This window comes from Pan paniscus, chromosome 1 (genome assembly GCF_029289425.2).
Source record: "Pan paniscus chromosome 1, NHGRI_mPanPan1-v2.0_pri, whole genome shotgun sequence".
NCBI classification, from domain to species: domain Eukaryota; kingdom Metazoa; phylum Chordata; class Mammalia; order Primates; family Hominidae; genus Pan; species Pan paniscus.
Window position 1 is genome coordinate 10,068,445 of NC_073249.2, and position 13,736 is coordinate 10,082,180.

Consider the following 13,736-nt stretch of genomic DNA (forward strand, 5'->3'; position numbering starts at 1 on the left):
TGTGTGTGTGTATGTGTGTGTATATGTGCAAGTGTGTACCATGTTTTCTTTTCTATTTGTTATTCTTTGTTTCTTTTTCAATTGAGCAGGTTTAAACCTGTTTGTAGAGTGGATATATGTTCACAGCAAAATTGAGAGGCAGGCACAGATGTTTCTCCTATACCCCATGTGCCCAGATGCAAAGCCTACCCCATTATCAACCCCATCAGTGTGATAAATTTGTTACAATTGATCAGCCTACATTGATACATCATTATCATCTGAATTCCATAGTTTACAGTAGAGTTAATTCCTGGGTTTGAACATTCTTTGCCTAAATGTGTAATTACATGTATCCACCATTGCAGTATCATACAGAGTAGTTTCACTGCCCTAAAAATCCTCTGTGCTCTGCCTATTCATCCTTCCCTTCCCTTTCACCCTTGGGAACCACTTTTTTTCCAGAATGTCATATAGGTGGAATCATGTAGTATGTAGACTTTTCAAAATGGCTTCTTTCACTTAGATATATGCCTTTACATTTCTTCTGTGTCTTTGCATGGCTTGATAGCTCATTTCATTTTAATGCTGAATAATATTTCATTGTCTGCATGTACTTCATTTTTTATCCATTCACCTACTGAAGGACATCTTGGTTGCTTCCAAGTCTTGGTAATTTATAAATAAACGTTCTATATAAACATCTGTGTGCAGGTTTTTCTAAAGCCTTAAGTTTTCATAAAATATCAGAGTGCAATTGTTGGCTTACATGGTAAGATTATGTTTAATTTTATTAGAAATTGAAAAACTGTCTTCCAAAGTATCTGTATGAGCACTTTATGATTCTATTTTCTCTCTTCTCTTTGCATATTATTTTATTGTATTTTGCCCTACATCTTGCAGTATACTATTAACTAATCCAACTCCACATTCGCATACCACTATACCACTTCGTGGGTTGTACAGATAACTTAAAACATAGTATTTTCAATTCTTCCCTCTATTTCTTATGTTATTATTAGGATTCATTTCACTTATCACATACTATAATTACATAATGCATTAGTACTATGATTACTTTGAACAGTTATCTACTATATCAAATGATAATTTAAAAAGTAAATTATTTACCTTCCGTAATTCTTTTCCTAAATATTTTTCTTTATTTGTGTAGATCTAAGTTTATGACCCATATCATTTTCCTTCTTGCAGAACTTCTTTTAACATCTTACAGGGCTGGTTTGCTTACAATGAATTTCTTACTTTTTGTTTTTCCAAGAGGTATTTCTCTTTCACTTTTGAAGGATAATTTTGCTGGTTTTAGAATTCTAGGTTTTTTGAAAGTAGTCGCGGAGAGCTGGTGCTGGTTTGCGTCGTAGTCTCCTGCAGCGTCTGTGGTTTCCGTCGCAGTCCTCGGAACCAGGACCTCGGCGTGGCGTAGCGAGTTATGGCGACGAAGGCCGTGTGCGTGCTGAAGGGCGATGGCCCAGTGCAGGGCATCATCAATTTCGAGCAGAAGGAAAGTAATGGACCAGTGAAGGTGTGGGGAAGCATTAAAGGACTGACTGAAGGCCTGCATGGATTCCATGTTCATGAGTTTGGAGATAATACAGCAGGCTGTACCAGTGCAGGTCCTCACTTTAATCCTCTATCCAGAAAACACGGTGGGCCAAAGGATGAAGAGAGGCATGTTGGAGACTTGGGCAATGTGACTGCTGACAAAGATGGTGTGGCCGATGTGTCTATTGAAGATTCTGTGATCTCACTCTCAGGAGACCATTGCATCATTGGCCGCACACTGGTGGTCCATGAAAAAGCAGATGACTTGGGCAAAGGTGGAAATGAAGAAAGTACAAAGACAGGAAACGCTGGAAGTCGTTTGGCTTGTGGTGTAATTGGGATCGCCCAATAAACATTCCCTTGGATGTAGTCTGAGGCCCCTTAACTCATCTGTTATCCTGCTAGCTGTAGAAATGTATCCTGATAAACATTAAACACTGTAATCTTAAAAGTGTAATTGTGTGACTTTTTCAGAGTTGCTTTAAAGTACCTGTAGTGAGAAACTGATTTATGATCACTTGGAAGATTTGTATAGTTTTATAAAACTCAGTTAAAATGTCTGTTTCAATGACCTGTATTTTGCCAGACTTAAATCACAGATGGGTATTAAACTTGTCAGAATTTAAAAAAAAAAAAAAAAAAAAAAAGAATTCTAGGTTTTTTGTTTTTTTTTTTTAAATTAGCTCCTTGTTTGCGTGGTTTCTCATGAGTAGACAGTATTTCTCATCTCTTTTCTTTGTTGGGAAGGCATGTTTTTCTCTATTTCATTTGAAATACAATGAATACAATGTTGGGCTTCCACAGTAGGATACGGCATGCCTAATTGTAGATTTTGGGGGGGGAATTATTCTGTTTGGTGTTGTCTGAACTTCCTGAATCTGTGAATTAGTGTATGTCATTAACTTTCGAAAGTTTTCAGCCATTATTACTTCAAATATTCCTTGTGCTCTATTCTTTCTTTCTTTTCCCTCTGGTATTCCAATTTCTAAAGGTATATTAGACCTTTGGAAATTGTCTCGCAGTTCTTGGATCCTCTATTGATTCATTATGTTTTTCTCTTTCTATTTCAGCTTGTGAAATTTCTGTTGACATTGCTTCGAGCTCACGTATTTTCTTGATAGGTCCATCCAAAGACATTCTTCATTTGTAACTGTGTTTTGTATTTCCAGCATTTCCTTTTGATTCTTTCTTAATGTTTCATTCTTTCTGCTTATATTATCCATTTGTTCTGCTTTTTCTATTAGAATTTTTATTATATTAATTCTAGTTATCTTAAATCCTTATTCGATAATTCCAAATTTGGTATTATATTTGAGTCTGATTCTGAGGTTTGCTTTGTCTCATCAGATTGTGTTTTCTCTTCCCTGTTAGCCTATCCTTGTAATTTTTTGGAAGTTGGACGTGACATACTGAGTTACAGGAATAGGGTAAAATAGGCTTTCAATGTGAGTTTTTATGTTTGTTGGGGTAGGAGCTTGGCTGTGCCTAGTATTTCCAATAGCTGTAGGTTCTAGGATCTGCAAATTCCTCTAGTGTCCTTGTTTTTGTCTCTCCTGTTGTCTTTGAGTTTCCCCCAAGAACTTCTTGGAGTCTGTGTCTTACAGTTCTTTCATCTGTATCCACTGGTATCAGACTGGAGCTAGTTGGTGTAGTGGTAAGAAAAGGATGAGGTGAAGGAGCTTTAAGTGTTAAGTAATTTTAGGATTAAATCTGTCTTTTAGTAGGCTTCGGGCCTGGGGTATGACCTTTACAAGTATATTTAACACTTTTCTCCCTGATTTTCTCACACTAGGTGACTCTAGAGTGGCCTGGAATTGGGTAATAGGCCTTCCTCTGGAGAGCAGGCCTTCATTATGGAATGTGTATTTCCAAATGGCCACTTTCACCTCCTCCTGCCAGAGCCAAGAAGGGATTTTTTTTTTTTTAAACTCTTTACCATGAGAATATTGTAGAATTCCTGGAGGTAAAATTTATAAAAATGTGGGGTCCCCATAAGATGGAAACCATCCAGGGTTTTTCTTTTTCAATCTAATCCACACTCAGCCTCAAGAAATAAATATCAAAATTACAAGGCGAGTGTTCCTGCCAGTGTCTGGGTGCAGTGGTTTCTGCTCCAAGTCAGTTGCTCTGTGCTGTGATTCTCTACATTCATTTGTCTACAGAATTTGGGGTAGCAGTTTGCCATGTGACCTTAATTCTCAGATGAGTCTTAAAAAGTCATTGATTTTTTAAGTTAATCTTTTTTTTCTTATTGTAAAAATGGAGTCGTTGCTTTCTGAGCTCTTATATGACTGAGCTGAAGTCAGAAGTATTGGGAAGAGATTTTTAGGTAACCAATTTATTTCAGTTGGAAGACAACATAGGCAATGTTCACCTTTTTATAATTACAGCTTTACCGTAAAATCACATATTTTCATTTGACCCACATCATCATAAATTTAATTTATGGAGCTTACACAACTACTTCAGTTGAATTAATCCAAAAAAAATCTTAAACGCCAACATTCTATTACTGATTGCATTTCCATCTTGATTAAACGGAACCTCAAAATTAAGAAGATATCTACTTACCCTTATTTGGTACTTTATATACTTATAATAATATAGCTTCTCATATAGCTTTTGACATATTTTAAATAACACACTCCATTCTGTATTTGTTCCAAGGTTTGTAGAACCTATCTGTTTCAGTTGGACCATTTATACAACAGCACAAAAATTATTAACCTACTCACTAGCTGGCTGTGAAGAGTACATGGTAATCTTGATGTCAAACACTGTACAGATAGAAACTACTGAGGACAGCCTTGATAATACAGGGGGTAACTTCCAATCCAACACATCATGCGCTCTCTGTGCTGGATAAACACCTATGTTCTTACTCAAAATTATATTTACTTCTGTTAGCAACTTTCAAAATATCCACTCTGATTCCTTAGAGCTTCCACTTGATGTTCAATTCTTACATTGTCAGCAGATAACCCCAAGCTATAAAATGCAGGCCGAGTAGAAAAGTTATTACCAAAACTAAATTTTGTACATGCTTAGCAGTAGAATGCCCTCATCATTAGACTCTCATACTTCCTCTTGCATTTGGCCAATAGTAACCCCGTCTCTCTCCTCCAAGCTAGTTACCCATCTGCTCCCCCAACTTTTGATTCAAAATGACAGAATGACTTTTTAAAGCTTTGCAGTGATATATTTTCTGTGTTATATGGGATAACATATTCAGTGCACTTATCTAGACACATGAGTAAAATATACACTGCAGCCTGGAATGGGGATTATAGTTTACTTTTGGATCCTGCATACACAAAAGAAGTGAGTGGAGTTTTCCCTTACATCATTTTTCATCTACATGTGCTGAAAAGACTTCACTCCCCCCAAAAAAGATGAAGAACTAGATATATGCATTATGTGTTCAGTTTTTACAATTGTTGATAGCACATAAAGGGTATACAAAAGTGACAGAATATTATCATTTGTGGAATGTATTGTTATGTTTAAATTCATAGTCTAATAGCAAGCAGTATCTTAACAGACTACTGACCTGAAGTACTTTGGAGGCAGAAGTGATAGTTAACACACGTCATAATTCAAAGTTCAAGGCAAGTTTTGAGAAGGGACCATCAAGAAGAAAACTGACCTTCGACTCTCTCACTGCCCTGAGGGAGGGTACAGGGATGGAACACTCATTTCCTTCTTCTGTTTAGCTGCCTCTGAAACATGGGTATAATTATTAGGCATGCAGGTCCTCTTTCTTTGGAAAAAGATATAGTACCCTCTTAGGGTAAATGTATGTAAAGCTTTAGCCATTTTACTAATCTCATCAGTAAGAACCTAAATCTAGAAATTTTATTTTGGTGATTGTACAGTTAAAAAAAATAAAAGGTTCCCTAGAAGAAGATAAAGTAATTTTAAAGAAAATGACTATGATGTTTTCTTGGGCACAAAAAATAATCAAGAAAAGTATTTGATAATATTTGTGAATTCTTCTGGTAACTCTACATCATACCTGTGTAACATGTCAGAATGTGTTTATCCATGATCTTTATTACATTTACTTTTCTAAACTCTCCTCTCTATCAAAGAAAGATAAATCCTGAAAACTGTCTTATTTGTCAGTAGTATCTTATGTAGATAAGAGGTTGTCTTATGTATATTAATAAGAGGTATATTATCTTATGTATGTTAATAAGAGGTATATTATCTTATGTATGTTAATAAGAGGTATATTAGCCCATTTTCTCACTGCTATGAAGACACTATCTGAGACCGGGTAATTTATAAACAAAGGAGATTCAATTGACTCACAGTTCCACATGGCTGGGGAAGCCTCAGGAAACTTACAATCATGGTGGAAGGCGATCCAGGCACCTTCTTCACAAGGCAGCAAGAGATAGTGTGAGCATGTGAAGGAGGAACTGCCAAACACTTAGAAAACCAGCAGACCTCATGAGAACTCACTCACTTTCACAAGGACAGCATGGGGAAAACAACACCCACGATTCAATCACCTCCCTCCCTTGACATGTGGGGATTCCAGTTCAAGATGAGATCTGGATGGGGACACACAGCCAAGCATATCAAGAGGCAATCAGCATTACAGCAAGATATAAGGTTGGAAGAAAAGGGGACCCTATTAATCTTTAATTTTTACATGATGCCTGATTAGATTATCTAATCTCATTCTGGAATCACAAAACAGAATAACACAACATTGGGTGTGTGAAGCAAGAGAGGGTAGATATCCAGAAATATTCATATTTCTGGATATTTGTAAATATTTGTAAATATGAATATTTCTGGATATCTACAAAACACTAATAATGCTTTTTCAGAAATTATGGGCTCGTGTTCTGACCAGGTAGATGAATGTCTTCTATGAAAAATTCAAGTGAACTTAGTGAGGAAGAATCCTCTGGAATTACTTGAGGTAGTCAGAATTTTCCAAGTGCTCCAGAGAATCTGGCATTCTACTTTGAGTTGTTTTTTGCAGAATTTACTCTGTTTACATTCTGCAGATTGTAATCTGTACCTTCAAGCTTCTAATCTGAGGTTTTTTTCTCACATACAAAACAAACAAAATAGAAAAATCATTTGACAATTCTAAACAGAGAGCATTGTTTCAATAAATATTTAACTATCAGTATAAAATTTAAGCTTGTATTTTAAAAGTTGAGATTATTGCTTCAGCAAAATTTAAATTGAGGTTGTGTTTTCATTTTTGTATATTTTTAACTGCCTCTTTTTTGATGTAGTAGTCAAAAATTTATTTTGAATTGGAATAATTATTTCTTCAGCTGAAGACATTCTAATTTGGTTAGCTGAGAAACATTTACTTTTTTGTTATTTTTTGTTTTGCTTTGTTTTGTTTTGTTTTTTGAGATAGGGTCTCTCTCTGTCACCCTGGCTGGAGTGCAGTGGTGTGAACTCAGCTCACTGCAACCTCCATCTCCCAGGCTCAAGCGATTCTCCTGCCTCAGCCTCCCAAGTAGCTGGGATTACAGGTGTGTGCTACTACTGCCCAGCTAATTTTTGTATTTTTAGTAGAGACGGGGTTTCGCTATGTGGGCCTTGCTGGTCTCGAACTACTGACCTTAAATGAGCCACCTGCCCCGGCCTCCCAAAGTGCTGGGATTACAGGCATGAGCCATCGCACTCAGCCAGAAACATTCAATGTTCATAAGAACATGTTTGTTTTGTTCATTCACGGTTATATGCCTACCTTTCTTTCCTTTCTTCAATTGAGTGTACTCCTAATAGTGATGGCAACAAATGCTGATTATTAGAGATAAGAGGTCTAACCTCTGTATGTGTAGTATTTGGTTGAAGATTTCATTTTGTATAAGAATAAATGAAAGTGTACACAATTAATAATAATAACAATCACCTTTCTTGATGACCACAGAGCCCTCAGGACACTATATGTTTCCGTTGTTTCTCTCGTGAATGAGACGTCTGGATGAGAGAAGTGTTAAGAATTTGATCTGGTGTGTGTTCAAGAAAAATCTTTCATTTCAATCATTTTATTGTTTTTGTATTTGTAAGGACAGATATCCAGCATATATGGCTTATTGTTTGCCATCTATGAGTTTTTGGACTTTCAAGGATAGCTGGTTTGGGGAAATGGAAGGTTAAATTACTCTGGTTAGGACTATAACAGTCTGCAGCTGACAGCCAGAGAAGAGTGAAAAATGCAAAGAAAACATGTAGTAAATGGGAACCAAAGAAGAATGTGGCCAGAGAAAATTCCCACGGCAGCAAATGGCCGATGGATTTTAAAACAAGAACTCTTTGAGGTCAGGGGTTATGTATTATTAGTTTCTTTATCTCCAGCTCCTAACTAAATACTGATCATTTACTAGAACCTAGGTAAACGTTTGTTGAATTAAGTCAATTGAAATCGCTTATTGCATTTATACAATGCCCCATTAGGTCAATAATACTTCCTGCTTACATATGATGATATCAAGGCAAAAAAAAAAAAAAAAAAAAAAAAAACGAACAGAGGCAGAACTGAGAGAAATTGGGATTCAAATGTAATCTTAATGAATCATTTTCACTCTACCAGTGTATTTCAAAACATGTCTTCAGTCCTACGGGAAAGTTGAAAAAAGAAGGGTTCCATGGTTAAAGATTTTTAGGAAGTTTCATACATGTTATTGCCCCTCCTGAACTTTTGTAAGGCATGTTAAGATACTAAAATCTCTGATGAAACTTTTTGTTTCACATTTGTTCTAACTTTGTTTCTGTCAGCATTTCTCAAAAAGGCTTTATCATGTGTCCATGTGTTCTCATTGTTCACAGGAAGGGGAACATCACACACCGGGGCCTGTTGTGGGGTGAGGGGAGGGGGGAGGGATAGCATTAGGAGATATACCTAATGTAAATAATGAGTTAATGGGTGCAGCACACCAACATGGCACAGGTATACATATATAACAAACCTGCACATGGTGCACATGTACCCTAAAACTTAAAGTATTAAAAAAAAACTTTGACAGAAGTAAATGTAAATATATATATGTACACACACACATATATATAATCATATAATGGAGATTCTGCACCTATAGAAAATGTGCCTTAATATTACTGCTTTCTGAAGTGCTAAAAAAGCAAGGATAGGGTTGATACAATTTGAAAGTTTATATCCCCCCTAAATTTATATGAGGAATCCTAATCCCCAGCATCTTTGTAATGGGAAGGTGAAGTCTTTGAAAGGTAATCAGAAGTAAGGTTTTTGGGTAAACCCCTCATGAAGGGGATTAGTTGCCCAAAGTGTCCCCAGGGATCTGCTTTGCCTCTTCCCCCATGTGAGAACTCAGTGAGAAGGGGCTATCTATAAGAAACTGAGTCCTTGCCAGACACTGAATCTGCTAGTATTTTGATCTTGAACTTCTCAGTGTCTAGAACTGTAACAAAAGAATTTCTGTTGTTTACAAGCTACCCAGTTAATGGTATTTTGATTTATTAACCTGCATTTATTTAAATAGGGGTTACTAAAATTATTATGAATTTAAGTGAAGATAGAGGCATACTTTCCACATTTGCTATAGAAATAGTATACTTGTTTTAATTATAGAAATTGTTTATTTTAATGCATTCAGAGAATAAGTCTAATTGTTACAATTCTAGTCACAATGAGTAATAGCCTTTTACTTAAATAAGATAATAAGACAAGTAATCTCAGTGTTTAGTTTGTTTTGTAACATTGTATAGCTTAGGAAAGGAAATCTGGGTATGAATGACTTTGATCCCTCCATTATTCACAAAGTGGAAGAAGAAGAGTCTAGCTCTGTTATTTTAGCATTATTGTCCCTGTGGTGATATTATAAAGTCATTTTAAATGAGTCTTTAAAACAAAAAAACTAAAAAGGAAAAAGGAAATCCTTTTAAATTTTAAAAGAAACCTTAAAAAGAATTTTAAAAAATTATTTGAAAGTCATTATTTACCTTTCTGGAAAATATAAAATAAAGGGAAAAAAAGGCTTTATCGAAGCTTTCATATCGGTTTTAGAAAGGTTTTTAAAATGTGCAGGGATAATGGCAGAAAAAATTCACTATTGTCATAGTAAAAGAAATTATATCACTGGCTAAAAATATGATGAAATACCATAGCCATTACTATAGAAATAAATGTAGCTCATAGGAAGCTATTAAGAGAGTATAAACTAATTATTTATAAGTTTTCAATACATGTAAGAGTATTTCTATGGAGCTTAATTATCTATCTATATCCATATTTTCTGGAATGATGGAATCTATAATTAGAATCATACATTCTTGGCATCCACTACTTCCCAGAAATAAAATGGACAGAAAATATAGATTATTGTTCCTTTATTTGTGCAAATATTTGTCATTCAATTGTATTATTAATGTTAATACTTGGGATTACAAAAGTCTTTTTCCATTTGAGGCATTCATTCTGATTAAGTGTTGTATCATGCGGAGCTGTTTGTCTTGACTGAAATTCAAAAGGTTAAACAGTAGGTGAAATTAGAAATACTACGATCATTAATGAAGGTCATTGAAAGCTAATTAATTGTTTCTTGAGTAAATAGTTGGGTTGTAGAACTTGTACTTTCTAAATGGTTCTCTGTAAAATGCAAAATTAAAAAATTCTTTTACAGACAAGGTGTTTGACAATCGCAGGCTTATATCCTCATTCTTGATAAAACTTGGAGAGAGAAATCCACAAGATACCTTATAATGAAGTGATAACATAGGCCACTTAATGCTAACATCAAACAAAGTTACAGTGATTTATCCTAAATTATGTTAAGTTGATTTGGAATAAGACAGTTTATTTTAATAGAAATTAGGCAAAACAGGGAAAATATATATCAGGATTCTGGAATTTGCAGCACATCATATACTTTTTTTTCCCCAAAGAAATCGTGTCATAGCCACCAAAACTTCCCAAGTTACACTGGAAAAAATACAACTCGCTTTGCCTTCAGGAGAATGTCTTATTTTCTTAATAAAATGTATTCATTAATTTGTATTAAACAAATATGTACATTAAATGTTTATCATGTGCAGAATTGCTCTATGATAGAAATTGAGTAAAAAGGGAAATTAATAAAGAGATATTGATTGAACAGCTATAATTGTTGAGGTTAACTTTAGGCTATTTTTGAGATACATAGTGACATATTTGCAACCTATGAAAGAGGTTTTGCTGCGGGACGCAGTGCCTGACACATGTGAGACATTCAGTAAATTATAATTGACAGATGAAAAGTAAAAACATAAAAAAAACCAATCTAACAATATAAAAATGCAAAGAGTAATTACTAAGGACAGTGAGCTATCAAAGTGGATTGGAACACAGAAGATCTTTAAATAGAAGAGGGGCTTAACTACTATTTTGAGGGTGAGAGGAGTTTTTGATATGGTTAATAAGAAAAACTTTAGAAAGCAGAGACTAATGCTTACAACGGAAATATTTAGAGAGATATGTAGCAGGTTGGAGTAAAGGGAGGAAGATAGCAAAGGATGGTTGTTGGACAGCAATGGAAGATAGCAGGTTGGAAATTGAGATTATAAATACATAGTATGAAATTTTTTTTAGAGGAATTTAAATGAAAGGCAGGAAAATCGAATAAATACGGATCTTAGATTTTGAACAGTTTTATTTTTATCTAGGAACCAGGCCCATTTCCATTCACTAAGAAATGCTCTTTAAGACTAAATTAGAGTTTGGTAAATTACTAGACAATGAATAGATTTGAGAAGCTCTTCTGGAAATGCAGGGCTGATGTGAATGAGGGCCTAGTGAAAGGGAGTACCAGGTAGTGTGCAAGCTAGTTAGGCAGAAGGACGAGACAGATGTGAGGACATTTCAAAGACAGATGCCATAAGACTTACAAATTACTAAAATTATTCAAATAGCAAATTTACTGACTGTAAGGTTGATACAAAGCAATCAAGTTCATTTCTACTCAAGCTATTAAAAGAAAAATACTGTTTAAAATAGGAATAACAAAAAAAAATACTTAAGAAATCAAGAGGTAGAGGAAGCAGCAGGAAAAGCCCTGTGGGCTTTCTGGGTCCTCTGGGAAGCCATTTCTGCCTTGCCTTATAGGGGTCCTTGGGGAGGGCTGCCAGAGGTACGGGGAAAAGATCACAGGGAGAAGGACACCTCCAACCGAACTGAACTTTGTAACAATTCCAACTGAATGCTAAGTCTCCTGGCCAGAACTCGGGGAGGGGGTGAATCTGGTGTGCTGACTCCACATGCAGGGAGGCACAAAAGGCCTGCTTCCTTTCACAGCCGGGAGGCTGGTGAAATCCTCAGCCCTGCTCACCCACTGCCTGGAAACAGACTCAGCCCTCTTGGTGGGGGCATGGTGGGAGTGAGGCTGGCCTCTGGGGTTGTGTGGAAGCTGGATGAAGCCTGTGACTTCTGGCTTTCCCCCACTTCCCTGACAACCTGCATGACATGGCAAAGGCAGCCACAATCCTCCTGGGATCATAAGTCCATTGAGCTGGGAACCACAACCTCATCCCCACAGCAGCTGCAGCAAAAAAGACCCACCCAAGGAGAGTCTGAGTTCAGACATGCCTAGCCCTGCCTCCATCTGAGGGTCCTTCCCTACCCACCCTGGTGGCTGAAGACAAAGGGCATATACTCTTTGGAGTTCTAGGGCCCCAACACACTGCCTGATCATCCCTACACTACCACAACAGACAGCTCTTGAAAGCGCCACCTCCTGGCAGGAGGCCAACCAGCACAAAAATAGTGCATTAAACAACCAAAACTAAGGACCCTCACAGAGTACAATTCACCCCCTTGCAACCTACCCCAGAGCAGGTGCTGGTATCCTGGGCTGAGAGACCTGGAGATGGTTCACATCACAGGACTGTACAGACAACCCCCAGTACCAGCCTAGAGCCTGGTAGACCTATTGGGTGGCTAGATCCAGAAAAGAGATAACAATCTCTACAGCTCCACTCTCAAGAAGCCACATCCTTAGGAAAAGGGTGCGAGTACTACATCAATGGAACACCCTATGGGACAAGAGAATCCAAATAGCAGCCTTAAGCCGTAGACATTCCCTCTGGCATAGCCTACCCAAATAAGAAGGAACCAGAAAAAGAATTCTGGTAATATGACAAAATAAAGTTCTTTGACACACCCAAAAAATCACATTAGCTCACCAGCAATGGATCCAAACTAAGAAGAAATCTTTGATTTACCTGAAAAATAATTCAGAAGGTCAGTTATTAAGCTAATCAAGAAGGCACAAAGAAAGATGATGTCCAAGTTAAGGAAATCAAAAAAATGATACAAGAAATGAGGGGAGAAATCTTCAGTGAAATAGGTAGCATAAATAAAAACAATCGAAATTTCAGGAAATGATGGATGCACTTAGAGAAATGCAAAGTGTTCTGGAAAGTCTCAGCAATAGAATTGAACATGCAGAAGAAAGAACTTTAGAGCTCAAAGACAAGGTTTTTAAATTAACCCAATCTGACAAAGACAAATAAAAAAATAAGAAAAAATGAGCAAAGTATCAGGGAAGTTTGGGATTATGTTAAATGACCAAACCTAAGAATAATTGGTGTTCCTGAGGAAGAAGAGAAATCTAAAAGTTTGGAAAACGTGTTTGAGGGAACATTCGAGGAAAACTTCCTTGGCCTGGCCAGAGACCTGGACTTCCAAATTCAAGAAGCTCAAAGAACACCTGGGAAATTCATTGCAAAAAGATAATCACCTAGGCACATTTCACCAAGTTATCTAAAGTTAAGACAAAGGAAAGAATCTTAAGAATTGTGAGGCAAAAGCACCAGGTAACTTGATAAAACCTGGAAAAAAAAAAAAAGAAAAAGAAAAACCTATCAGATCAACAGCAGATTTTTCATCAGAAACCTGACAATCTAGAAGGGATTGGATCCCTATCTTCAGCCTCCTTAAACAAAGCAATTATCAGCCAAGAATTTTGTATCCAGCAAAACTAAGCTTCATAAATGAAGGAAAGATACAGTCTTTTTCGGAGAAATACTGAGAGAATTCACCGCGACCATTACAAGAACTGCATTACAAGCATTACGAGAACTGCTAAAAGGAGATCCAAATCTTGAAACAAATCCTGAAAACACATCAAAACAGAACCTCTTTAAAGCATAAATCTCACAGGACTTATAAAACAAAAATAAATAAAAAACAAACAAGGTATACAGGC

At 36.3% G+C, this 13,736-nt stretch overlaps 1 protein-coding gene across 1 annotated transcript; it reads left to right on the top strand.

The window, feature by feature from the left end:
* The first annotated feature begins 1,320 nt into the window (after positions 1-1,320).
* Positions 1,321-1,990, top strand: LOC100989293 (superoxide dismutase [Cu-Zn]). The gene has a single exon (XM_008978206.4). The coding sequence runs from the start codon at positions 1,427-1,429 to the stop codon at positions 1,889-1,891; it is 465 nt and encodes a 154-aa protein (XP_008976454.1). The 5' UTR covers positions 1,321-1,426; the 3' UTR covers positions 1,892-1,990.
* The last annotated feature ends 11,746 nt before the right edge of the window (positions 1,991-13,736 follow it).

Bases quoted from the DNA above. Each gene is read 5' to 3' on its own strand.
- LOC100989293 (XM_008978206.4), top strand. From the start codon at position 1,427: ATGGCGACGAAGGCCGTGTGCGTGCTGAAGGGCGATGGCCCAGTGCAG.